Source organism: Strix aluco, chromosome 17 (genome assembly GCF_031877795.1).
Source record: "Strix aluco isolate bStrAlu1 chromosome 17, bStrAlu1.hap1, whole genome shotgun sequence".
In the NCBI taxonomy this organism is placed as follows: Eukaryota; Metazoa; Chordata; class Aves; order Strigiformes; family Strigidae; genus Strix; species Strix aluco.
In genome coordinates this window covers 453259-478945 of record NC_133947.1, presented here as the reverse complement: position 1 = coordinate 478945, position 25687 = coordinate 453259, and the positions used below count along the sequence as shown (strand labels likewise).

Genomic DNA, 25687 nt, shown 5'->3' with positions numbered 1-25687 from the left:
CTCCTGCTGAAGTTGGGTGGTTTCAGGCCTTTTTCCCCTCCGCAGATAATCAGTTTAATGCAAAAGCACAGAACTAAAACTCTGAGATTAGCTGTTATAATCACATGTAAATACTTCCAGACAATCCGCTCAGGGAGGGGCGGCGTGTGTAGTTCGGGACAGAGTTACACGGGATTTAGGCTGTTTACCACTCGATTAATTTCATGACTCCAGCCCCAAACCCACCGTCGGAGCAGATGCCCGGCTGGCGTCCCCGCAGTCAAGGTCACTTGGGCAGGAGGCGGCCGGTGGCAGCGGGCCGGGCCCGCAGGCAGGCGCGCAGGCAGGTTTCAATCCCTTTTTATTCATAAGCACAGTCAAAGCTTGAGAATGTCCAAATCGAAGCCCTCCCACCCCCAGCTACGAACCACCTCGAGTCCATCCCTCTTCAGGAGAAAAATAGAATCTGTTCCAGCTCTGCCTCGCGGGGTTCCCCCCGCCGGAGCCCTGCCACCGCCTGCCCGCAGGCCGGAGGAGCCGGGCAGGGACGGCTGTGCTGGGGGCCGGGCTCCTCGCGGGCCCGGCAGCCGCCGATGCCAGCGCGGCCCACGCCGCCGCGGTTTGGGAAAAGGGATTTCAGACCATCAAGTGCAAGAGGCAGAAAGACCGGCCCCAGGCCAGCACCGGAGCCGTCTGCCCACGCCCCGTGGCCCAGGGCCGGGGCACGCTCGGGCACAGCCCCGGTAGCCCCGAAGCGGTAAGGCAAGTGGCTGGCTGAGGCGGCTCCCGCCCGGCGCGGCCCCTCGGCACAGCACACGGGTGTCCCGGCGCTGGCCCGGGGCTAGTCGGCCAGCGTGATGACGTCGTAGTGGATCCCCTCCTGCAGCTGCTGCAGCTGCTCGGCCGTGGCCTCGGCGGTGAAGACACCTTGCGCCTGGGCCATGGCGGCGTCAGCCACCGCTGCGGAGGAGAGGGGGGGGTCGGTGCCTCCAAGGAGAGCAGGCGGCCGCCCAGGGCCCCCCCGGGGGAAGGGGCAGGCGTACGGGGCTCCGGCGGGGAGCCCGGCTCCCGTTAATGCTATAAACACCCATCGGGGTGTCCCCCTCTGCACCCCCCAGCATGGCAACTGCTCCAGTGAGGGGAGCGGGTGTTCACGGCACAGACACGCTGCACCAGGGAAGGTCTCCCCCCGCCACACCGAGCACGACAGGGAGCAAGGTGGCAACCCAGCCTGGCCTACCCTAGCCCTTGGGCTACCTGGCTACAGCCAGCAAGCAGCATCTGCAGGCAGAGCCAGGCTCGGGCCGTGGGCGCTCAGGGGCTGCTAAGAGGCACCGTGAACCGCCGGGCAGGAGCAGCGCCCCAAGACCCCGAGGGGGAGGCGATGGCCAGAGCTCTGGCAAAGCTCAGCCCAGGGCTTGGTCCTACCTGAGACTGCCGAGTGTGCCGCTGCTTCCAGCTGCGCCTGGGTGACGAGCTGCTGCTCGGGTGAGACAGGCATGTACTGGATCTGCGGGGAGGGGAGAGCGGGAGTCCGGGAGGGGCAGGGCCCTCCTGGAGCGCTGCAGCAAGTCACAACCCCCTGCCCCTTCCCTTCCCAGCCCTCGCTCTCTGGCTGCGGGCTCAGAGACCCTCTCGGGGCGGCCCCTCAGCCCAGCCGCCGCGCCCGGCCCCTCACCTGCGGCTCCTGGAGGAACTGGCTGCCCTGTTCGTACTGGATGTGGGTGATCTGACCGTCCTGGACCTGGGGACAAGGGCCGCAGTGAGGCTGGGTGAGGGCTAGCAGGCACCCGTCCCCAAACAAAGCCACGGCTCGAAGGGAGGAGGCCGAGCCCTGCGGGCAGCACCCTCATGAGCCCCATCCACCGCGCGGAGGGGACAGCCAGCCCAGGGCTCACCTGGATGTGGTGTCCCTCCGGGACGACAACATACTCGTGGGGAAGCAAGTGCTGCACACCATCCTGGGCGATGATGTACTGAACCTGCAAACACAGGGATTCACACCCAAAAAAGGTCACCAGCGCCTGGCCCCTGCCCGTTTACACCCCACCTTCCCCCAGCTCTCCCCGCTCTAGCCGTGCGGGACCCGGGGACGAGCCCCCCCTCACCTGGTTGTCGGAGGTCACTAAGTGCTGTACTGTCTGTCCATCTGCAGTCGTGATCTCCTGGATGTACGCAGCCTCCTCCTGTGGTGCAGCAAGAGCCCAGCCCCATTAGCGGGACAGCCCGAGCACCAGCCCTCCGCCGAGGGAGCCCGCAGAGCCGGCAGGGAGCAGCCGGGCAGGGCAGGAGGACGAGAGCAACGGGTCCGACTCACCTGGCTGGCGACGCTCTGCTCCTGCGCGACGATGATGTGCTCCTGCCCCAGAGCCTGCTGCAGCCGCTCAGGAGCCAGCACCGCCTGCCCGGACTGCAGAGCTGCTGCAACGCAGAGAGAGCTGCTGCGGGCACCGCCGGGGCTGCCGGCCGGCCCCGTGCCACAGCAGCCCCTGGCCGGTGCCCACACAAAAGGTCAAAAGTCAAACCAAACTCTCCCAACATGAAGGAAATGAGAGGTCACTATGGGCAAAACACCAGCTCCACACCAGACCACACAGGCCGCTTCCCGTTTCAGCCGCGAGCTGCTCCCGCAACGCCCCGAGCTCTTGGGACCCTCTTTGAGGGAGCTCTGGAGCCCACAACCGCTCCCTGTGTCCGTTGGGTCCTGCCGCCGCGGCCCAGCCCGACCGCCAGCAGGAATCTCTTGGCCCCGACCTCCCTCAGCCCCGCTCGGCGCCCTGGCTGGGCGACTCCCCACACGGGGCTGCGGCCACGGGAGACCCACGGGTCACCCCTCACGGGGACTTACTCTGCAGGGTGGCCAGCGTGTCCTCGTCACTGTTCAGGATGATGGTCTGTGGCGCAGCAGCTGCAGGCGGCCCCGGCCTCTTCCCCTCCGAGCTGTGCAAACGCTGCATGTGGAACTTGAGGTGCCCGTTACGGTTGAACCTGCGGGAGGAATGGAGCAAGAGGGAGTTTGTCACCATGGACACATCCTACAACACAGGCTGTCCCAGCACCCCAAATGCTTCTGTCAGTGCCCAACACTGAACCTCCCCATGCAGAAGCTCCTGGGAGACGAAGCCGGGTCCACCCGTGGCAGGAAGCGCTCCAGGGCAGAGCCCCTCTTGCAGGGGACGGCTCCAGGGGTAGGGTCGGGGCAGCCAGTGCTTTGCCAACATCCCATCTCCTCTCGAGCCTTGCAGAGCTCTGTACAGGATGCTGCCAAGCAGCAACAGCCTTGCAAGCTTCACTCACCTCTGCCCACAGATCTGGCAGGCAAAGGGCTTCTCGTTGGTGTGCGTCAGCATGTGCCTGCGCAGGTCCTTCTTGTTCTTAGAGGCGAAGCTGCAGTGGCTGCACTTGTGAGGCCGAAGGCTGGCATGCTGGACCATGTGGCTCTGGGGCAGGAGAAAAGCAGAGGGTCAGAGAGTGCCCATTCCTCCAAACCTCTTGCTCCCAGGGCTGCTCGGTGCCAGGGAACCTACCCGAACCTCTGGCCAGAGGGCTGCAGTGAACGGACAGTCGGGACACTTGAAGGTGCTGGGCCCAATGTGGGCTCTCTTGTGACTCTCCATCTCTGCTCTCCCCGTGAACATGGCTGTGCAAATCTTGCATGAAAACTTTTTGGCTGTGGAAATCTTGCAGGAGAGCTTCTTGGCTGTGGAAACCTTGCAGGAGAGCTTCTTGGCCATGCCTTGCAGTGCAGGCCACTTGACCTTGGGGGATGAGATCTCCCGCCCCTCGGAGGCTGGGGATAAAGACGAGTCCTTCTGGAGCTGCCTGGTGACACACTGCACCAGGGGCCACTTGATGCTGGCGGGCTGGGCCTCCTGGCCCTCCGCAGGCGCGGGGAAGGCAGCGTCCCCGCTGAGGGGCTGAGAGAGAAACACCAGTCACAGCTGCTCACCCCGCTGCCCAAGGCAGGGAGGAAGCTCAGCTCCTTACCTCGATGTGATGGAACTGGCTCCCTGGGACGCCAGATGACATGATATAGTGATTGTTATGGTCCTTCAGAGCCTCCTCTGTCATCACAGCTTCGCTCACCACAACCGCGTGGGAGCTCTCCGCGGGGCTCTCCTCGCTGCAGGAAAGGACAGGCTCAGGGTGGGTCTGCCCCGTCTCCCTCACCACTGGAGCCTCCTCACTCAAGGTCAGCAGCGCCTCATCTCCCCGCTCCTCCCACCCAGCCAACCTGTACAGCGTGCCGGGAGCCTGAATCTCCTCGCTGATGGGAGTGATGATGCTGTACTCCGTTGTCGCACCGAAGGGGATCGTGATCTGCTGCAGCTCTGAGCCCCCCAGGGTTGCCTCCTCGCAAGCCTCCCGCACCAGCGTCTCCCCAGGCTCTGCCATGTGCAGCGTCACCAACTTCTGCTCCTGCTGCTCCTCAGAGTCCACCTCTGCCCCCTCCTCCTGCGCCTGCGGCTCGCAGGGGGCCTGTGCCTCTCCCGAATCCTCCTGCTTCACCACTGCCACCTGCGGGGGGACAGCAGCTCAGCTGGAGGGCGGCAGGGTTCTGCGGGACACCCCCCGAAGCAGAACAGAGCTAGAGACTGTGGGAAGCCTCCTCCAGCAGCCCCCGGCAGGCACAGGCCCCCCAGGCCTCCTCACCTGCAGCGAGCCCGTGGCCAGCTCGTGCTGAGCGCTCATGTTGAGCAGCAGGTCCAGAGCCGTCTGCGTGGCCAGTTCCGCCGACCCAGCCACAGCTGTGGGGGGGAAAGAGGAGGGTCAGGCACATGCTCGCCCACCCCCTCCCCACCCCCTGCCCCAGGAGCTCACTCGCCTTGTTCGTAAATGATAGTGGCCCCTCCCAGGGAATCCTGCGAGAGGATGGGGGGCTCTGCTCCTGTGACAGCCTGCACCGCCTGGTAGGTGACGGGGCCAAGAGGCACCTGCGTCAGAGACAGAGCTGAGGGCACGGCCGGGGCCCGCGAGCACCGGGAGGGGTTGGGGCAGGGGCAACCGCACTCACCGGCGGACTGGCCTCTGGCTCAGCTGGGGCTTGCACCTGGCTGTGCTGCTGCTTCAGCTCCTCGATCTGCTGCAGGGTGAAGAAGGGGCGGCGGCGGCAGGGTGGCTCCTCGGGGTGCCTCTGGGCCCACTCCTCGAAGGAGTCAGCGTGGCGGCAGTGCACGTGGAGGCGCAGGTTCTTCTTGTGCTTGGTGGTGAAGTGACAGAACTCGCAAGCGAATGGCTTCCCCCCTGCGGGACACGGGAGTCAGGCAGGGGGTCCCCGAGGGACAGTGGGGAGAGCAGATGGGCCCTGACCGCCTCCTGGAGCAGCGGGGCTGGCAGGCAGCTCCTCTCACCCGTGTGCTTGACAGCCATGTGCGAGACCAGGAAGTCCTCACGGAAGGTGGAGTACTTGCAGAAGCTGCACTTGTAGGGTTTGTCGTTCATGTGCGACAGCTGGTGGTTCAGCAGCACCTTTTTGTCCTCGCAGACGTAGTCACAGAACTCACACTTGAACCTGTCAGGACAAAGCCGCCTGTCACATGGGCAGGGACCTTCTGTCCCCCGCTTCGAGGGGGAGCCAGGACACGGCCCCTACCAGGGCACGCTGCAGGCTGCTGCCGGCCTGTACCTGCGGTTGGCGATGGCCTGGATGTGCGTCAGCAGGTGCATCTTGAAGGTGTAGCGCTTCTTAAATGACTTCCCGCACTGCAGCGGAACAAAGCAAAGCAGCACTCGCCTCCTGTCCAGCCTCACTCGCTACCAGCCCCTCCCCGGGCCACGTCCCCCCCGCACCTTGTCACACATGTGCGGCTTCTCCGTGCTGTGCGTCTTCATGTGCTGGGTAAGCCTCTTCTGCATGGGGTAGATACGGTTGCATACGGGGCACGGGAAGGAGTTCAGCTTTGGGGGCTGGAGGGAAAGCACGAAGATGAGCTCGCCCGGGAGGGGCTCACCGGTTTCCTTACCCTCTCCCCACTGCAGGACCTGGGCTGCCTTTCCTCAGGTGATCCAGAAACACTGCCTTCAACGAGGCACCAAGAGTTTGTGGAAGACCCAGACATGCCTCTTCCCATACAACAGTGCTGACAGACAAGCCAACAGGGTACTCAAACTCACCGGATCAGCTCTCTTTTTCCTGAAAAAGAGAGAAAACAACCCCCTTGTGTCAGCCACATCCCAAATCTGAGCTTCGTTGTACCCAGACACCAAAACTGCCTGTTTTGGAAAGGGCCGGAGGGCAGGGGAAGGGGCAGCTGGGGCTGCCCTCCCAGGGCAGGAGAAACAGCGTCAGTGCCGCCCAGCCAGGCCACAAGGGACTCTCCGGGACCGCGCTGCCCTCACCTGTCCCGGCTGTGCACAGTGGAGTGCCGGATGACGTCCTTCTTGTACACACTGGTGTAATTGCACTCCTCGCACTTGTAGGGCTTGCTGCCCACGTGGTTGAACATGTGCTCCTGAGAGAAGGAGAGCAGGGGCCATGAGCCCTGGGGCTACCAGCCGCCCTGGAGACTGCGGGAGTGGGGCGGACAGCGCTCACCTTGAGGGAGGACCAGCGGCGGGAGCGGTAGCTGCACTGGAGACACTTGAAGAGCTGCGGGTCATTGGCCTCGTGCGAGTTGACGTGGAAACGCAGATCGTCGTGCGTGAGGAAACGCGAGCCGCAGATCCGACACAGGTAGGGCCTCATCAGGGGCTTGGGCGACTTGTAGTAGTACCTGCGGGAGGAGAAGTGCGGCTCAGAGCTGCGGGGCCTGGTGGGGGCTGGACCAGCCCTGGGCACAGGCCAGAGGGCCCAGCGCCGGCTCGGCACACACCCCTCACCTGCGCCCCATGTACTTGCGGTATTTCTTGCCCAGGAAACGGCGGGAGGGCCGCCCTCGCCTCCTGGGGATGAGGTCTGCCTCCTCGGGGCTGGTGTTGGAGGAAGGGTCCTTGTTCTCAGAGTCGGACTGGCTGATGCCGGGCTCCGCCAGGCTCTCACCGGTCCCGTTCTCCAGGCCAGAGGAACTGGCCGCTTCCGAGTTCTGCAGCTCGGGGCTCGGCGTGCTCTGGGACGTCACCAAGGGCTCCACCTCCCCTCCTGCCCGACAGAGTGTGGCACAGCTCCCTCACACGCCCTCCCTCGTGCGCCACTCCCTGCCCCAGCCCAGCATGGGGCTGCTGCTGCCCTCGTCCCTCACCTTCAGGCACGTCCTGGGGCGTGTCCTCCAGACGAGGAAACTTGCGGGGTCTTCCCGGGCGTCGACGCGGCCTCTCCTCGCTGGACGTGGGGACAGTGCGGCTGTACTTGGGCTGTCGCCCACGGGGCTCGTCCTCAGCTGGGTTATAGTCACTGTCCTCTGGAGATAAGTGGCCCAAAAGGTCAGACAGAGACTGAGAAAAGACTGAGCTACATTAGATGTAGGGAGGAGGTGTCCTACCTTCAGGGTCATCAATAGCACCAGCATCCATGATATCGTCGTCTTCTTCTTCTTCTGGGACCTCCTCCTCCGCACTCTTTGGAGCAGATCCCCCCTTTCGCAGACGTCCTTTTTTCAAAGCCACAGCTGAACCCACTGCCACACAGAACAGAACAAAAACTCTTCACCAAACGCCAAGTGGAACAGGTCCTTTCACCCACGCTCCTCCCCTTGTTTCCTCCCCAGAGAGAGCAGAGCCCGTCTGCAGCAAGATGAACCGTCCTCAGCCCTCAGCACCCACCTGGCTGGAAGTGCCGCTCTTTCATGTGGTTAATCAGCGTTTTCTTGGAGACGCTCTTGTACTGACACATCTTGCACTTGAACTGCTGCACCACCACCACCTCCATCATCTCTTCCAGGGTCTCCATGTCCGGCTGGTCCAGCTCCTGCCCACCATCCGCCTCTCGGGCCCGATCTGGCCGCGTGGGCAGCTCCAGCACTTCCAGCTGCTCGGAAGGGTCCGAAGGGCCAGGCTGCTCAAGGCATGTGGAGGTAGGTCCATCAGCGACACCTTCTATCGCCAAGCTGTTGGCCAGAGCAGAAGTGGCCATCTGGGACACCATGGGGGCACCTGAAACACCAACACCACCTCAGGCAAGGAGCAGACCCTCACCTGCACCCACAGCTGCATCCACACCTGAGGCACAGAGCTGAACATGGGCTCGGTAACAAGCTCCCAACAGTCAGCATGTCCACGGGGACTCGGACAGGGGCCGTGGCAGACAAGGCTCAGGGGCAGAGACAGCCACCGCCACACTCCCTTACCATCATCGGGCCCCTGCAGAATGAGGTACTGTGTAGTCTCTGCCCCGCCATCCTCCGCGCTGGTCACAGCGATGCAGCCTGTGAGGAAGAGGAGAGCAGAGTGTGAGAGCCAGGCATGGGGGCTGTAGAGTCACTGGGGCTCTCCCAGGTTCAGACACAAGTGGGAAGGGGCGAGGACGGTCTGGGCTGCTGGCACCACGGCTGAAGGAGCAGCCAGACAGAGGAAGGGCTGTCCAGCAGCCACTGCAGCCACGAGCTCCTCATCAAACCCTCCAGCTACCGCAGCAAGGCAGGAAGAGAAACTCCCACTGAGCAAGGTGCATACATATGCATGTATGTATCTCCCCCCTCACCTCCCCGGGTCTGGCACAGCAGCTCCCAGCCCCTACCCCAGCCCCCCAAGCCGTTTGCAGGCAGAACACTGCGGAGGGAGAGCGTCAGGCCTGCTGCACCCAGCTGGGAGCACACACTCACTCTGGATGATGTCAGGCCCAATTGTGGACTCAATGATTTTGTCGATAGCAGAACCGAGGTCCGAGGAAGTGGACGCGGTGGAGTCTGACACGATTGTGGCTCCATCAGTGATGACGCTGGAGTGGACCAGGACTTGTGGAGACTCTGACACCATGATGGACTGGCTCACGGTGGAGACACTGGAGACCAAGGTGGACTGGGCGATGGAGGATGAATCTGGCAGGTAAATCCGGGGAATGGCATCTGTGCTGGAGCTGCTCTCCGACACCTCTTCCTGGTGGAAAGAAAAAGAAGCCAGAAAAGCTCAGCTGAGAGACCTTTGCCAGGCCAGGCCCGTGGGGGAGGCAGCATATGCAAACGGCACCGGTGTATCACTGCAGTACTGACAAGAACAGCGTCAGAGGAATTCCTCTGCTATCGCCAAGGCCCCTGGAGCTCCAGGGCTGCTCTTGCTACCAGGGAGGGTTCTCCTCCTCAGACCGGCGAGCAGAGACCCAACCGGCAGCGTAACTGTGCCTGCCAAGGCTGCCGAGCTAGAGCTGACTCCCGAAGCTCCAGTTTGCCAGAAACGCCTAGAGAAATCCTCAGGAACCAGACCCGCGGTCGCCCGCCCTCCCCCAAGCCGGCTGCCGCCCCACCTTCCCCGCTAGCTCCTACCAAGGAGACCCCGCTGCTGTCGGAGCTCTGGCCCACACCGGAGTCATCTGCCCGGGAGAGGGGCCCGGGGGCCGAGGCGGCGTCGCTGCTGTCCGCCGACACGGCCTCCGAGGTCCCGACACCCAGGCCGCTCTCGGAGGGCTCCTCCCGCACCGCCTGCGGGGCCGCGTCGCTGCTGCTCTCCACCGCATTTTCCTCCATGCCCGCCCTGCCGGGGCCGCCTAGGCTCGACCTGCGGGGGGAGGCGGCGGCCGCCGTCAGGGCCGCAGCCCGCCGCCCGCTCCCCGCCGCCCCCGGCCGCCACGGGGGGCCCGGCTCGCCCGGCGCGGGGGCCCGGGCCGGCCCTCGGGGCACCCGCGGAGGGGCCGGAGCCACCGCGGGCCCATGCCCGGGGGTCTCGGCCGCCCTCACGGGGGGCCCCGGCGCCGCCCGGCGCCCCCGGTCCCATCATGCCCCGCGGCCCTGCCCGGCCCCCGGCCGCCATCTTGCCGCGGGGTCCCCCCCGCCGCCTCCGCGCGCGCGCACACGGCGGGGCGGCCCCGGTGGCGCCGGGGCGGGGGGAGCCGCCGCTGCCGCGGGGCGAGGGGGCCCACCGCCGCCGCCCGCCCGCCGGCCCACGCCCTCACCCGGCCTGCCGCGGCCCCGCCGCGCCTCCGCCGGAGCCGGCATCACGGCGGCCGCCATGCCCCCCCGCCCTCGCGCCGCGCAGCGGTACGGCCGCGCGGGCCCCGCGCCGGGACTACTTACCGCGGCCCCCGCCCCGCCTGGGGGACTCGCCGCCGCGGGGACGCGCTCCGCATTCCGGCCGCCACCGGCGCTTCCCGGTACCGAGCAGCGCCGCCCGCCGCCGCCCCCCGCCCGCGGGCTGGGGGAGGCCTCGGCGCCCCGCCAGGGACTACTTTCTGCGCGGAGGGATCAGGAAGAAAGTCCGTTGGCCGTGCGTCATGGCGTCACGAAGTGGCGCCCGGGCCCTGAACGTCGGCGTCGCGCCGGGTTGCGCCCGTCACGTGACGAGAAGGCGGAAGCGGAAGTGGCGGGCTGGGGGCACTGTGGCTCCGCTCCCGGCCCGGCTGCGCTGGCCGAGCCCTGCAGCCGCGGTCGGGGCCCCATCCCGCCTGGGGTGGGGCGGGGACTCAGCGGTACCGACCAGCACCGTGGCCTGTGCCCGGCCCTGTCCCGGCGGCGCGTCCCCCCGCCCGGGCGTCCGCACCTGGGCCGGTGTTATCCGGCCCCGGCGATCCGGGTCCGTTTCTGTAGCCCGCGGTGGGACGGAGCCTCGCGCAGCTCGTGGTCGTTTCTGCGGGCCCCGCTGGGGCCGCCCTCCCCCGGAGCGACCATGGCCGAGCTGCGGGGGCCCGGGGCCTTGCCGTGCGCAGCTGCGGTGGCGGCACAGCTCAGCACTTTCTCCCTCGTTGTCCGGTGTAGGAATGCCACCGGCTATAGGTCTGCTTTGTCTTACAGAAGCCAAACTTGCCTCTTTTGATGGCAGTTCTGCAGCTGAACAGGAGCCATCTTCCTCTGTTCTCGCTCTAACCACAGTCTGTCCTCCGGGCTGGTTTACACGCTGCCGCGGGTGGCGATGGGCGCCCAGTTTGGCGGGCCTGGGTCAGCCACGCTGGCTGCTGGCAGCACCTCCGTGCTTGGGGCGCACGAGCTGGGGGCTGCTCCGGGCTGGCCGGGGGCTCCCGGCGCACCACGGGCAGTGGGACTTTGCCAGCACCTTCTGCCACTGTGGCAGCCCCGCAGGGATGCGCTTGAGAGCCTGTCGCTGCCCCTGCTCTCCGGCAGTGCCATCGGGTGCGGTGGCCCGGTGCTCTGCTGTCTCCCCCAGCCAAGCTCAGCTGTGGATGGAGGGTCTGGGCTCGGCCTCTTCTGGCCCAGCTGGCCCCTGCTCCATGCTGGCGTCTTTAACGAGCCCCTGGCTTGGGTGACTCCTTGCTCACACCGATGTTTTCTCATATTGTGGTGCTACTGAGAATGTCTCTATCCCAGTTTTTTTTTCTGGAAGAAAGGCAGCCGTGCTTGCCTGCGCTCTTCTGAGGCTGGGACACGTTTGGGCCAAACTTGGCTGCTCAGTACCCGGCGCAGGGACGCGCTGGCTGAGCAAGGGGGACCAAGGCTCCACATCCTGGCTACGTGCCGGGGTCACCAGGACCGAGCCAGCCCGCAGTGCGGCTCCATCCAGAGCAGCTCTGGGCGGGCAGTTGCGTTGTTTCGCTGGCCAGAACGGCCAGTACGGAGCTGGTGCTGACGTGGTGCCAGCTGCGGAAGGACAGACAGTGTCTCATCTGGCACGGTCTGCGAGCGCGGAATTAGCCTGCCAGAAATGCGAGCAGACGGGTGTTGGACGAGCAGGGTGGGCTGGATCAGGACTCTGCATTGTTTGCGGTGGTGCTTCTGGTCTGGGGTGAGGAGGGCAGTGGGTGGGTTCACCCCCCTCAGCCCGGGGTCCCTCTGTGGGGCTCTGCAGGTCCCTCATGTCCGTCCGGCGCCTCCTGCCCCGAGTGAGACTTCCCAGAGGCGCCGCATGTCCGGCAGAGGCAGCAGAGGAGCTGCCGCTGAACCGCCAGCCTGGCGCGTGTGCATCTTCCGGCCGCTTTTCAAGCTAATTAAATACATCCTTGAAAGGTTTATTCCCTCGTCTATCACAGGGAGACAGCATCAGTGAGACCCATTGCGGGGTTGGCTGCGCGAGTGCTCCTGCCGCAGCACTGCCTGACAGTCACTCGGGCGCCGCGTCCCCGCACGCAGCCAGCTGCTGCGATCACCCTCATGCCAGAAGCCAAGAAAGACCAAAGGGGTTGGTTTTTTTACCCCATTACTCCTGTTTAAAGCAACGCTGCGGAGCTCTGCAGTTGCTGTAGGGGAAGTGGAGCCAGGGAGTTCATGGGGGACTCCTGTGGCTGATGTCCCTGCTCCAATGTCCCCTCTCCGTAGCTCTGTGGCTCACACCCGAGGAGCCTGGCGCTGCCTGTGACCAGCCGTGGGGCTGGTTCTGTCTGTGGGCTTGGGGTGTCCCTGTGCTCCCTGCAGGGGAAGCTCCGTGTTTCTGTTGGGGGGGTGGGTTAGAGGAACCCCTGGCAAAAGGTGCCTCTCAGGTGGAGGAAACGGGATGGATTTGTGTCGGACTGGCAGGTTTCCTCTCTGCCTTCAGGCAGCTGCTGTCCAAGAGAAGTGAAGGATTTTCCCAACAGATGATGATTCCGGGCAAAGCAGCCTGAGCTCTGGGAGCCTCCGGCTGGTGTGGATGCCTGATGATGGCTCTATTGATGGAAAGTTTCTTAAAGCTTCCCTGTTACCCTGCAGAGATACCCCATGTCCTCTCTCTCAAGGGATTGTACCGGCGGGAGCTTTACCGAGATGGGTAACCTGCTATTTTTAAAAACGCTGTGTGCCCCCGAGCAGGGGTGAGCAGAGAATTTCCAAGCCAGGCAAAGCCCAGTGCCCATGCTCTGCTCTGGAGGTGCAGCTCCTCTCTGATAATGCTCTGACATTGCGGCTTCCGGGCCTGAGATCGTTTGCGGGCCAAAGAAAACACAAAGAAATCTCAGCGAGAGGCTTAAGAGAATCCAAAAATGGATGCGGCTCGCGTTGGATGCGTGTCCACATACCTTAGCGGGGGGAGAGCCAGGTTAATGGCCTTTTGGGAACGGGCTGAGAAGACAACACAAACGCTTGTGCCTGGAGAATGAAGCGATAAGACTCCAGTGGGATGTGGGGCTGGTTTTTAACGGGCCAGTTGATCGGCTGTGCTGTGGGGCTACCCCGGGCGGAGGGAGGACTCCCAGCTCCGCGCTCCCCAGCCTGGCTCCGGCGCTTGGCAGGAGCTGCCTCGGCTCGGGGCAGGGTGAGAGCGTGCAGACTGAGCCACCCGGGTCGGGGTCGGGGTCCTGCTCTCGCCGCGTCTGCCCCGGCCCCAGCGGCGGTTTGGTTGCCACGCTGACCCGCCTCTCGGGCTTGTCCTGCTCCCACAATAGCTTCCCTGTGAGCTAATGGCTTCGGTCAGTGTCCCAGAATAGGTGGTGGCTTGTGCCCAGGGCAGAGCCCCTCCGGCCTCCCTGCAACCCGAGCCCCGGGACATCCACCGCCAGTGATTTTGTTGTCCGGGCTGTTTGTTCCCCCTTGTTTCCTTTTTTGTTTTTAAAGAAAACATTGCTGGCAATGTTTGTGTAGCTGCAGGGCATTAATCCACATCAACCAGGCTCATATTTATATCCCACCTGGGAAGGGCAGTTGCATCAGCACATTTTGTAAAACGTTGAGCAAAACAGCCCTTGCTGCAGGAAATGGGTTTTTCTTCACACCAGATTGCTTCACCACTCAGCTCCTTCCCAGCAACAGCGGCTCCTGAAGAAGGTGTCTGGGGCTCTCCCGGGGGGTTGCTCTGTGCCAGGGTGGCAGCAAGCCGGGACAGCTTCCCGCCGGGCACCACTCCGGCCCCTCTGCCCGGGGCTTGCTGGGCCACCGGTGCTTTGGGGAGCAGCCTCCCGCTGGAACCGGCTGTTCCCGCTGGGATCTCTGCTTCCCGGGGTGCTGGTGGGAGCCTCGTAGGATAATGCCCCATTTTCTGTGGCCGCGGCCTCAGCTGTAATGCCACCCTGGGCCTTGGGCAGGGCGCTCCCAAGACAGGCAGGAGCCGCTCCCGGCTGCTCCCCGGGGGCTCGGAGGAGCCAACGAAAGCCCGTGGCGAGGACACTTACATCCTCGCAAGGTCCCTTGGGCTGGAGGTGGCTCGCTGGCCCCAGCCGGGATGGGCAGCGCTGCTGGCAGCTGCGCTTTGGGCACAGAGGGGCTCTCCCTGGGCCGAGGCAGCGCTGCGTGGCTGGGCCAGCTCCAGACAGAGCGTGCAGCCCAGCTCCCTGCCGACACCCCGGTGACTGCTCTGCTGGGTGCTCCTGCCTGCCAGAGGGGACCCTGGGGCCCTCCTTGTGTCCCTCCTCGTGTCCCTCCTCGTGTCCCTCCTCATGTCCCACCGCCTCCCGGGCCGCCGGTGCCCGCTGTCCTTCGCAACGGCGGCGCTGAGCCGTGCCAACGCTGCCTGTCCTGCGCGACTTGTCTTGCACCCGGGTCGCAGCCGTGGCTGCCCTTCCCGCAGGGCTTCGGGACCATCATCGGCCTTTCCAGGGTGTGTTTGGAGCTGCTGAATGCAAACGGCCACGGCTGCAGCCCTGCCCGGCCCCTCCTCGCTTGCCAGAAGTGCTGCTGCTGCTGGTTGGATTTTTTCCTTTCTGGAGGGATCCTGTGGCTTCCTTCCCAGAACCTGAGACCTCGGAGCCATGGTCCAAGGCCGCCGGCTTCCACCCTCTCCTGTGTTGCTGATTCATCACTGCTGGTTAGTTAAAAAAGGGTAATCAGCAAATTACTGAAATATAAGTAAAATAAACAAGGTGGGCAGGAGAACTGTGTGTGTAGCAGGGCCCCAGAGGCCTCAGATGCGTGCTGTGCCGGGCTGTTCCCATCCTCTGCGCAGGGCTTTGTCCCACCGAGCACCCATGGAGCGGGGCAGCTCGGTACCCCGGGGCTGACAGGGGGACTCCCAGCCTGTGCCAGGGCTGCAGCCGGGCCCCCTCGGAGGCCAGAAGGGCCCCGTGGCTCTCGCACAGCAGCGGTCCTGAGCCCCACTGGGCAGTGGCCGGAGCACGGTGTTGGTCTGGTCGGTGCCCTGCCCCGTGGGAGGGGGTTGCCGGGCCCTGGGGCTGCTCTTTGCCGCGGGGTGTCCGGAGGTGCCAGTGGGGCTCGGCAGCTCCCGAAGGGCTGGTGACTCTCACCCGGGTGCTCTCCGGCCCTTCTCCTCCCCCAGCAGCACGGCAGCTCACCCCGGCCCCTGCACTCCTGCAGCCCCGGGCTCCCTTCCTCCCCTCCCGCGGCGCCTGCAGCAAAGGTTTTAAAAGGCCCCGAGGGTCCCGCAGCCCCGCAGCTCCCGGCTGAGGGCCAGGCCGTTTGCCGTTCCCGGGCTGCCTGGGTTTTGTCCATATGCCTGTGTTGACAACTGAGCTGCTCTGAATTAATTTGGCAGTAAGCGTTAGAACAGTTGTCAAATGTTTTACTGAAATCCGAGCATGTTGCATCTACCACTCTTCCTTCTGCTTCTTGTAGTTTACGATTAAATACAACCAGTTCTGCCCATATTTCACCTTCTACAAACCTCCGCTCCTTACTCCTGAGCCGCTTTGTGGCTGACAGCCGGCAGGTTCCTGGCACTGCCTTGTCCCCTTCGCGTGCCGGACAGGCAGGTTCGCCGTCATTGTCACAATTGCTGCCCTTCCCGTTTTAGCAGGCAGCTGCCGTGCCCGTCTCACCGCCAGGGAACAAAGCGCTGCCCACCCGTGCTGTGCCATGCCGTGCCAGGTGACGGTCCAGTGCCGCAGCTGTGCCTTAAGGAGCCAGCGGCCGCCCAGCCCGGTCCTGCCCCGCTCCCCTCCCAGCCTTACCCCTGTGGGGTGCAGGAGACAGCCTGCGGGGCCTGATCCAGCAGGTCACCCCAGAGGGGGTGGCCCCGGACGACTGACGCCCCTTCCCAAAGCCACCGCACAGTCTGGGCGCTGCCCCGTGCAGCCCACGGGAGCCAGAACGCGCCACATGCCCACTCCTGGCGGGTGGGGAAAGTTTGGTAGAACAAAAGTTAGTCAAAGCCAAGAGGAAAAAGCTGAGACAAGATGAGGTTCAAGGGATGGGAGTGAGTTTATGGCAAAGCAAGTCACAACACGCTACAAGAGCCCTGCGGCATTTGGAGCTCTCACACCCGTTTCCTACAGCCTGGGGCTGCCTGGGGCTGCCTGGGGCTGCCGGGCTGTTCACGCTGCTCTTTGGCAGATGGAATATTCTGGGCTGTTTTTCCTCCACTCAAAGGTGATTCTGGATGCCTCTGCCAGAGGCTGACTCGTTCCTTCAAACCCTTCCTGGATTTCCCACTTTGAGCGCTTCCCAACAGGTGGGAGCGTGGTTTCCTCTCCATCCCATGGCGCCGGTGAGCGCAGGGGTTGTGCTGTGTGGCGAGGGCTCTGCGGGGGGGTCTGCAGGGTGCTGGGTCCCCCCCGGCATCGGCTGGGCCGTGTCCCTCAGGGAGGCTGCCTGGCTGCTCCAGTGCCTGCCGCCGGCTCCGGTGCCCGGAAAAGCGAAGCGCTGGGTGGGAGCTTCCTGCTCCAGCATCCCTGGGAGACCTGAACAGACGGGGGGTTCCAGCCCGCTGCGGGGAGGTGACTGTGCCGCCCACCTGGGTGCCTGGAGCCGGTGTGAAGGCGGGGGGGGATCCGTCATGTGTGGTTTGCGGCCGGGACCAGTGCTGCCGAGCGATGAGACTGCAGTGCTGGTTTCAGCGCCTGCAGCAGGGAGGGGATCCGCCCGGCTGACACTCGCTGCGTCACCCTCGCCCAGACAAGAGGCTGCGGAGAGCAGCGGCGCTGGGGCTGGGGGGCAGGACAAACAGGGGTGAAGGGTTTGCAAGAAGCTGGTGTTGAGGGGGTGGGGAGTTCCCCAGGTGAGGTGAGGGACGGGCAGGGACAGGCAGGGATTTGAGCAGGTGCATCTGCGGAGATTTGGGCAGTCGGGGAAGGAATGTGGGGCCGGGGGCCGGCGGTGCTGGGAGCGCTGTGGAGCCGTGGCACACAGCGCCGTTTGCCAAGAAGGGTCCTGGGCCCAGCTGGAGGACGCGCTCCCAGCCCACGCGCAGCCCGGCGTCGGGGCAGCAGCTACGGGAAGTGTGTGCAGGAATGTTGTTTCTGTCTGGAGCCCGTGAGCGGGAGCAATGGGGCTTCCAAGCCTCTGACACAGAGCTGCTCCCTGTGCCTTTGGTCCCGCACCAAGCATCCCCGTGCCCGGACACCGTGCCGTATGGCGGGCCAGTGCTGGCCCGTGGAGTGGGAGCAGGGCTGGCCTCGGCTGCCTGGCTTGGCCAGGGGCACGTGCCGGTGCCCTGCCTGCCAGCGGGGGAGTCTGGCTCTGCCGTGAGAGCCGTGGCACTGGTGCTTCCTGTGGCGGCTGCCAGGTCCAAGCCGCTTCCTGCCCTCGGCGTGGGCCCTGCTTCCCGGCGGCAGCCAGCGCTGCGCTCTCCCCGGCCCGGTGCTGTCTCACCCGCACAAGACACTGACTCCCTCCCACCCCGCTTCCCCTTGCCGCCGTGCTCTGCCACACTCCCGCCGGCCCCTCACGCCAGGAGGGCATTTGACACCGTCCACACGCCTGGGCCTGCCCTTTGCTCTCGTGTGTCCGCTGGCCCCTGCCCGGCTCTTTGGGTGCCCAGGTGTGAGGCAGCGACTGTGGCAGCTGGGTGTCCCCTCGCCCCGCTGCTCCTCGGCTCTCCCAACACCTGGTGCACCCCATGGCCGTGGCGGTTGCACCTCTCCCCTGGCCAGCCAGTGCCACATTCCCTCCCCCTTCTCTCCTGTGTTGGGTGCATGGAGCCCCGGAGGGTCCAGGCCTGTCTCTGGGGATCCCTGGTTCCATCCAGTCCCCCCAGACCTCACTGCGGGCACCTCCCAGCTGGAGACCCGCAGCCTCGCAGAGGTGCTGTCATGTCCTGTCAGCCTCTGCCCTGGGCAGGGCTGCTGCCTCCCCACCGGCATGGATCCAGGCAGGCGTCCAGCCCCAGCGGGGTCTGGAGGGGTTTCCTGTGGGGGTCTCCCCACGGTGCCCCCTGTGTGAAGGTGGCCGTGGGAATGGGCTGCGGTGGCTGTTCCTTCCCCTTTCAGCACCGGCGGTGGTGACAGGCAGCCTCGTGGCTCGGGCAGCCGGCTGGGCTGCAGGATGTCCACGTCGGTTTTTCCATATCGTTCATCCTTATGGGGGCTCTGGGTGTAAACGGTGCCCCGGGGCCAGCGTGGGCTGGGCACAACGCCCGGGTGCTCCCAGGGTCCCTGGCAGCCAGGAGCCGTCCCCTGCTCCCCGCTGCCCTCCTCTCCCACCAGCACCAGCAGCTCCTCCGAGCATCCCTCTGCGTGTGCCCGTGCCGAGGGACCCGTGTGGTGCCCCAGCTCCCTGGCCTGGCCCGTAGCCCGTGGGCCAGGGCTGCCCCACATGGGGCTGGTGTTGCCTGTAGGGTTCATGCCAGCAGCACTGAGCCCCCTGCCCGACTCTGAGGCTGCCGGTGCTGCCAGACACGGGGGTTCCCTGGTGCGCCAGCCCTGCCCCTGCTCCCTGCGGAACCTCCAGAGAGTCACCAGAAAATCCCCCGGCCGGTGCCAGGAGGAAGCTGGCGAATGAGGCCATGAGTCAGTGGGAGAGGCTGGGCTGGGGGGCAGAGCTGTGGCCAGCAGCCCCCCGCCAGGCTCCGGCCACCCAGCTCGAGCGCGGGGATGTTGGCCCAACACCTCAGAGCTGGAAGGGGCTGGGCGAGCATGGGCTTGCCAGGACATGCTGTGCGGCATGTGGGGCCATGGCTCTGAGCTCCTCTTGCCATCACTTGCCCCGAGCCCCCCCTCTCCTCTGAGCCCTGGCCCTGCCAGCGCTGCCGGGCCTTGGCTCTGCCCTCAGGGGTGCGGTGAATTGCGGTGCGGTGCGGTGCGGGCAGTGCTGTGGCGGTGTGCCCGGGCTGTGGGAGGTGTGGCTCCTGCATACAGTGGAAATGAGGGATTGGGAATAGCATGGGAAAGGCCCAGGGATCTGCCACAGCGCCAGGGAGGCCAGAGCTGGATCCAGCCCCCCTGGCTGCACCCCGGAGCCGGTGGCAGACGTCCCCTTGCCAGGGCTGTCCCAGGGGCGCATCCTCCCAGGGGTGCTTTTGCATCCAGCTCCGTGTGCTGCGGACTGAGGTCCTGCAGCCTGGAGAGCGGAGGATGCGGAGCGGTGCCTGCTCCCCGCACACCCCAGGAGCCCTCGGCTGCCGCGGGGGCCTCGAGGTGCTTTGGCAGAGCCCCGGCCTCGCCCCAGCCACCAGCCAGGCAGGGAGCACGGTGACCCCATCCTCCTGCCTTGCAAAGAGCTGGGCCATGCACAGGGGTGACCCCCGGGACCCCACGGGGAGGGGAGGTGGGGGTGACCTCGCTGCGGGGTCCCTGGCCTGCGTCCCACCGGGGGGGCTGCGCACCAGCACCGCGGGCTGGATGTGTTTGTCACGCCGGGGCGCAGGACGGTGGCTGCTTGTGGAGCAACTTCCTCCGCCTGGGAACCGGGGCTGCTCTTGCAGGGCTGCGGCGGGGAGTGAGGCAACCCTGTGATTTCTCAGCGCCGCTTCCTCCCGGCGGGGTTCGTGCTGCCCGAGTTCCCCGTGCCCGGCCGGCTGCGGCCCCAGTGCTGCATCCCACTGGCACCGGGCACCTGCTGCTCCCTTGCACGCGGCTGGGCTGGGAGTGGGGGTGCGGGACCCCAGCTGGGCGAGGAGGGGTCCGGGGCAGAGCCCGTGCCCGGGGCGAGCCCCCTCAGTGAGCCCGTCTGCCCCGTGTGGGTGACACCCCGCAGGGATGAGCTCTCCCTCGGGTGTGGGGGCTCCTCTGCGAGGGCACGGGGGAGCGTGGCCCCACTCCTCTCGCCATCCCCCGGCCTTGCTGGACGCCAGCATAACCTGTTCATCCTCTGGCCGGGCCAGGAGCTGTTTGTTTGGCTCAGCCAGAGCTGGGGTGATGCATGGGAGGGGGGGGGGTTGGCTGCAGGGGCACAGCCTGGGGCTTTGGGGAGCCAGGAGCGCAGGGCACCAGCAGGAAGGGGGTGGCCCGAGAAGATCGTTCTCCTGGGGACAGCTGAGGGCTCAGCGGGACCCCGTCAGCCCCAGGTTAGCGGGAGCTGGGGAAGGGGGACTGTTTACACCCAGCACTGCTGCCCTCCTGCCTCCCCCAGCTGACGCTGCGCCTTTCTCTCCACTCTGCCGTCTGGTTTCCTCTCGCTCCTCGTCCCTGTTTGCTTTCCCCTTCGCCACTCTCATTCCCACAAGCGTCGGCACTTTGGGAGAAGCAGGAAAACACTGTCCCGTGGCGAGGTTTGTGCTGTGCCGGGTGGGAACCTGAGTCAGCAGCTCCCTGTGGAACAGCCAGTGGTGAAGACGGGGCACCCCCATGTCCCACGGGCCTGGCTGGAGCGTCCCCAGGCATGGAGCTGCTCCTGGGCAGGCGCTGCCCCCGGTCCCACGGGGCTCTGCTGGGCAGCTGCTGGCGAGTGGGCTTAGAGACACCTGTGGGGTGTTGACCCATGGGACCTCCTGTGCCAGGAATGCTCTGCCCCGCTGGGGTGACACAGCCACAGTGGGGGACATGGAGGCGGATGCTGTGTCCCGGGAAGGTGTTCGGCTCACGGGCAGGCGGCCACAGGCACCGGGGCTCTGGGCAGGGGCTCTCAGGGCAGCTCTGCCCACAAAGCCCTGGTGCCCACCCAGGCCCCCGCAGCTCTGCCTCTGGCAGCATCGGCCCTCAGCTGGCCGAGCTCAGCATCAGCCGGTGCGAGACATGGCAGCAGGGTCCTGAGCCCCCACAACCCTCTGTCCTTGCCACCACCACAGCCTTGGGGACGGCAGGGCAATGCCCCTCGCCGCCGGCCGCCCCACCGTGGGGCAGCCCCTGGGCAGCCGTGCCGTGCCGGGCCGCTCTCCTCACGCATGGCCGGGGGACCAACATTACCGTGTTTAGTAAACAAGGTGATGAAACAGTTAAGGCAAGGAACGGAGGAGCCTGAGTGTGCGTTTCGTCACCGTGGGAAGGGATCGTGAGTCGGCGGCTGAGGGGTCTGAGGGTGACTCACTGCCCTCCCCGCGCCATAAATAGGAGCGGGAGCCTGGCGGTACCCGGAGCAGAGCAGCGGGGACCCAGCGCAGCCACAGCCCTCCTGCCACCACCACACCATGGCTCTCGTCCTCCTGGCCCCACTCGCCATGGGGCTGCTGGCCATCTCCTGCTGCGCGGCCCCTCTCCAGAGCAAGCCGCAGGCGGTTGTCACCTTCCCGGGGGAGCTGGTCAGCACCCTATCAGACCTGGAGCTGGCGGAGGTGAGGGGAGCATGGCCCCGCGGCCCCCTCCCGGCACCCAGGACCCCGAGGGGCTCCCAGGGCAGCAGTGTGGGGCTGCAGGCCGAGCTCGGGGGCTGCCCGTCTCCCTGAGCCCCTGGGGGTCTGTGGTGCCCGGCACCGCCTGTGCCCCCTCCCGCCTCGCTCAGCCCCCGTGGCTGCCCTTCCTCCCCAGAGCTACCTGCTGCGGTTCGGCTACACCACGGAGGCAGAGGAGAAGACGGGCAGCAAGCACGTGTCCCTGGCCAAGGCGCTGCGCAAGATGCAGAAGCAGCTGGGCCTGGAGGAGACGGGGCAGCTGGACGCCGGCACGCTGGAGGCCATGCGAGCCCCCCGCTGTGGCGTCCCCGACGTGGGGACCTTCCTCACCTTCGAGGGGGACCTCAAGTGGGACCACATGGACCTGACGTACCGGTGAGTCCCTGCCCCAGGGGTGATGGTCCCCAGGGGACAGAGACCAGCGCGGGGGCCCAGGCGGGGCGGCAGCCTCAGCCCAGCCATGCCTCGGTGCTGCTGGCGCAGCTGGGACTCGGTGCAGCCAGGGCCAAGCCGGCACAGCGGCAGCATCTGCTCCCCAGCGAGCATCTGAGCCCCGGCCTGAGGGTGGTGGCCAGCTGTTCCGCCCGGCCGTGCCAGTGCTGCTGTCCCCTCCTGCGGTGGGGGCACGTCCCCACTGCCCACTGGGAGCAGGGTGGCTCCTGCAGCACGAGCCGGGACCCCGCTGACCCCCCGCCTCCCCCCCGGAAGGGTGATGAACTACTCCCCCGACCTGGACCGTGCCGTCATTGATGACGCCTTCAAGCGGGCGTTCAAAGTGTGGAGCGACGTGACCCCTCTCACCTTCACCCAGATATACAGCGGCGAGGCAGACATCATGATCATGTTTGGCAGCCAAGGTGATGTCCCGGGGGGAGGCCGGGGGCTGGTGACGGGCCCTGCCCACAGCACCATCACCCCGGGTCTCCCCGGGCCACGTCCCCACATGCCCGGGGTCCCTCTGTGCGTGCCAACAGACACACGCACGTATGGGCTCGCAGGGTGTGCACAGGGCTCACCTGTTTGGCATCTGGGCGTGCACCGGGGCTGTGGGGGCTCCTCTGAGGGTGCTTGTCCCCACAGAGCATGGGGATGGGTACCCCTTTGATGGCAAGGATGGGCTCTTGGCCCACGCCTTTCCCCCGGGCCGGGGCATCCAGGGCGATGCCCACTTTGACGATGACGAGCTCTGGACGCTGGGAGCCGGTTTAGGTAAGGGCAGGGCCCGGCGGGCTGGGGGGGCCGACAGCGCCCACCCAGCCCCGTTGCTGAGCTGCCCCCGTCCTGAGCAGTGGTGAAGACCCGCCATGGGAACGCCAATGGGGCCGACTGCCACTTCCCCTTCGTCTTCGAGGGCCACTCCTACTCCCGGTGCATCACGGAGGGGCGCACGGACGGGCTGCCCTGGTGTGCCACCACCGCCAGCTACGACCGGGACAAGAAATACGGCTTCTGCCCCAGCGAACGTGAGTAGCGGCGGCTGCAGCCCCTGCCCAGCCCCGCGGGTGCCCAGGGCCTTCCTCACCCCCCCTCGCCCCGCAGTCCTCTACACCAACGGCGGCAACAGTGACGGGTCCCCCTGCGTCTTCCCCTTCATCTTCGAGGGCACCTCTTACGACGCCTGCACCACGGACGGGCGCTCTGACGGCTACCGCTGGTGTGCCACCACCGCCAGCTTCGACCAGGACAAGAAATACGGCTTCTGCCCCAACCGAGGTGCAGGCAGGGTGGGGGCGTGTGGGGAGGGGGTGTGTGGGGAGGGGGCATGCGGGGTGGCTGGTCCCCTGCCGTGGTGCACGTGGTGGGCACCCGCGGGGTCTGGGGGCTGCACTGGGGCCCAGCCCCACTGACGCTGATGCTGCAGACACGGCGGTGATCGGCGGCAACTCCCAGGGAGACCCCTGCGTCTTCCCCTTCACCTTCCTGGGACAGTCCTACAGCGCCTGCACCAGCCAGGGCCGGCAGGATGGCAAGCTCTGGTGTGCCACCACCAGCAACTACGACACCGACAAGAAGTGGGGCTTCTGCCCGGACAGAGGTACCAGCCACCCGCCCACACCCCCCCGGCCCCACGCTGTGCCGCTGTGCTGGCACGCTGCCTGTGGGGGCCACGGTCCCCAGCCGGCGTGTCCTGTCCCGCCGGGCGCTGAGGCCGGTGCTTTCCCCCAGGTTACAGCATCTTCCTGGTGGCTGCCCACGAGTTCGGGCACTCACTGGGGCTGGACCACTCCAGCGTGCGTGAGGCCCTGATGTACCCCATGTACAGCTATGTCCAGGACTTCCAGCTGGACCCAGATGATGTCCAGGGCATCCAGTACCTCTACGGTGAGCGGCTGCACCGCAGCCAGGCGTGCCGGGGGTCCCGTGGCACTGGGCTGGCTCCCAGCCTCACGCCCTCCCCTGTCTGTGTTCAGGTCGTGGCTCTGGACCCGAGCCCACCGCCCCTGCGCCCGTGCCCACCGAAGAGCCCCAGCCCATGCCCACAGAGGCCGGCAGCACCTCCACCACCGAGGAGGAGGAGGAGACGCCGGAGCCCACAGCCGAGCCCGTTCCTGTGGACCCCAGCCAGGACGCCTGCATGGAGAAGAACTTTGATGCCATCACGGAGATCAACGGGGAGCTGCATTTCTTCAAGGACGGGTGAGCGGCAGCGCCCGGCACCTTCTGCCCTGGCGAAAGCCGTGGTGATGAGGGGGTGTGGGGGGACACGGGACTGTGCCGGGGGCGTGGGGACAGGGGGCTGTGCCAGGCCAGGGTTATCAAGACAGCAGACCTTCCCCACCAGGAAATACTGGACCCACTCGTCCTTCTGGAAGTCGGGCATCCAGGGCGCCTTCTCCATCGCAGACACCTGGCCCGGCCTCCCGGCTGTCATCGACGCCGCTTTCCAGGACGTGCTCACCAAGAGGATCTTCTTCTTTGCGGGTGAGGTCTGCCCCCGCTGCCCTCGGACCCCAGTGCCACCAGCGTGGCGAGGAGCCCGGTGCCGCCCTGGCACCCTTGGGGCCGGCTGACGCCCGTGCTTCCTCGCCTGCAGGTCGGCAGTTCTGGGTGTTTTCTGGCAAGAGCGTGCTGGGCCCACGGGGGATCGAGAAGCTGGGCATCGGCAAGGAAGCCGGCCGCATCGCGGGGGCCCTGCAGCGGGGCCGCGGCAAGGTGCTGCTCTTCAGTGGGGAGAGCTACTGGAGGTGAGGGGGTCCAGGCGGCTGCGGGGGGGCGAGGGGCCGGGACGAGGACTCCCAGCGTTGCTGAGCACGGCTCTGCTCTCCCAGGCTGGACGTGAAGGTGCAGAGGGTGGACAAGGGCTACCCCCGTGCTACCGACGACATCTTCACCGGCGTCCCCCTCGACGCGCGCAACGTCTTCCTCTACCAAGGTGAGTGGGGAGGCGGCGGGCGGGGGCCGAGCCGTCACCCCCGGGCTGCCCGGCGCAGGGTGGGGGCCACACCTCAGGGCAGGACACACTGTCAGCCCCGGCAGGTCCCTGTGGGGGGACTGGGGGGGGCCCTGGCCAGAGCCATCTGCCGGGGCCAGACCCCCGCACACGGCCGCCCTCCCGCTGACCCTCCGCCCCGCTCCTCGCCCAGACAAGTACCACTTCTGCCGGGGCAGCTTCTACTGGAGGATGACGCCGCGGTACCAGGTGGACCGGGTGGGCTACGTCAAGTACGACATCCTGCAGTGCCCCCAGCACTGAGCACCCGCCTGGCCGCGGCCGGCACGCTGCTCCCTGCCCATCGCTCCCAACCGCCAGGCTCCCAACTCGCAGCCTGGCTCCCCCTGGGGGGCCGGGGGCTGCCCCCGCCGAGGCGGGGGCTTGGCCGTCTCCTTGGCAGGAGGGGGCCGGGAGTCCCGGGGTCGCCCCTCGGGAGCTGCCGGCCCGGGGAGCCCCGGCTGGGGAGCAGGCCTCTCGCCGCAGCCGGCACCGTGCCCCCCCCGGCCCGCGCCGGCTCCGCCGCGCAGAGGCGTTTGCCTGGTGCAAACCACACACCGATTTCTAACGACTTTGTCTTTTTCCTGAGCCAGCCGGGCCGGGCCGGGCTCCGCTGGGAGCTGGTCCCCGGGGACTGGGCCAGGGCACGGGGCGCTGCCTCGCTCCCGCCTGCTGCCCCCTCCACCAACCTCCACCCGCCCGTTTTTAATAAAGACAATCCTTCGGACGTGGCCTCCGAGCTCTGTCAGCCGGCCGGGCCCCGGCACAGCGAACCCCCAAAGCACCGGGCTGGGGGCATCGCCCTCCCCCGGGCTGGGGGGTGCCAGCGTCGGTGGGGAAGGGGCGGCTGGGCGGGGGGGCCGCAGCCAGCTCCCCCTTCTGCTGGGGGCTCTGGGGGCCCCGAGGGACACTGGGTCCCCCCGGGAAGGACGTCCCTGGGTCCCAACATCCCCCAATACCGGC

The 25687-nt window shown here is 66.5% G+C and overlaps 2 protein-coding genes across 8 annotated transcripts; one reads left to right on the top strand and one right to left on the bottom strand.

Moving 5' to 3' along the window:
- Nucleotides 1–82: 82 nt before the first annotated feature.
- ZNF335 (zinc finger protein 335) lies at nt 83–10197 on the bottom strand. Of its 7 annotated transcripts, none has more exons than XM_074842870.1 (28): nt 10080–10195; nt 9333–9564; nt 8676–8949; nt 8202–8279; nt 7678–8007; nt 7398–7532; nt 7158–7316; nt 6799–7057; nt 6515–6692; nt 6319–6431; nt 6094–6112; nt 5770–5886; nt 5606–5682; nt 5331–5491; nt 4994–5223; nt 4805–4913; nt 4633–4727; nt 4214–4497; nt 3967–4102; nt 3507–3896; nt 3277–3419; nt 2828–2967; nt 2297–2400; nt 2088–2165; nt 1878–1961; nt 1658–1723; nt 1408–1489; nt 83–939 (listed from the first exon to the last, which is right to left on the bottom strand). In XM_074842870.1, the coding sequence occupies exons 1-28, from the start codon at nt 10130–10132 to the stop codon at nt 821–823; spliced, it is 4245 nt and encodes a 1414-aa protein (XP_074698971.1). In that variant the 5' UTR covers nt 10133–10195; the 3' UTR covers nt 83–820. The 7 variants fall into 7 exon arrangements, with proteins under 7 accessions (XP_074698971.1, XP_074698972.1, XP_074698974.1 ...); XM_074842871.1 differs by having other exon boundaries at nt 2297–2397; XM_074842873.1 differs by having other exon boundaries at nt 4805–4886.
- A 10354-nt stretch (nt 10198–20551) lies between these two features.
- MMP9 (matrix metallopeptidase 9) lies at nt 20552–25141 on the top strand. Its single transcript, XM_074843337.1, has 13 exons — nt 20552–21237; nt 21431–21669; nt 22003–22151; nt 22375–22503; nt 22584–22757; nt 22834–23007; nt 23156–23329; nt 23461–23616; nt 23706–23931; nt 24077–24216; nt 24329–24479; nt 24564–24667; nt 24879–25141. The coding sequence occupies exons 1-13, from the start codon at nt 21094–21096 to the stop codon at nt 24986–24988; spliced, it is 2070 nt and encodes a 689-aa protein (XP_074699438.1). The 5' UTR covers nt 20552–21093; the 3' UTR covers nt 24989–25141.
- The last annotated feature ends 546 nt before the right edge of the window (nt 25142–25687 follow it).

Excerpts from the sequence above, each read along its gene's own strand:
- MMP9 (XM_074843337.1), top strand. The coding sequence starts at position 21,094 with ATGGCTCTCGTCCTCCTGGCCCCACTCGCCATGGGGCTGCTGGCCATC. Across the intron at positions 23,617-23,705 it reads GGGCATCCAGTACCTCTACG|GTCGTGGCTCTGGACCCGAG; the intron begins GTGAGCGGCTGC and ends GTCTGTGTTCAG. Across the intron at positions 24,217-24,328 it reads GAGGATCTTCTTCTTTGCGG|GTCGGCAGTTCTGGGTGTTT; the intron begins GTGAGGTCTGCC and ends CCTCGCCTGCAG.
- ZNF335 (XM_074842870.1), bottom strand. The coding sequence starts at position 10,132 with ATGCGGAGCGCGTCCCCGCGGCGGCGAGTCCCCCAGGCGGGGCGGGGG. Across the intron at positions 7,317-7,397 it reads TGCTATTGATGACCCTGAAG|AGGACAGTGACTATAACCCA; the intron begins GTAGGACACCTC and ends ACTTATCTCCAG. Across the intron at positions 4,728-4,804 it reads CACTATCATTTACGAACAAG|CTGTGGCTGGGTCGGCGGAA; the intron begins GCGAGTGAGCTC and ends TCCCCCCCACAG.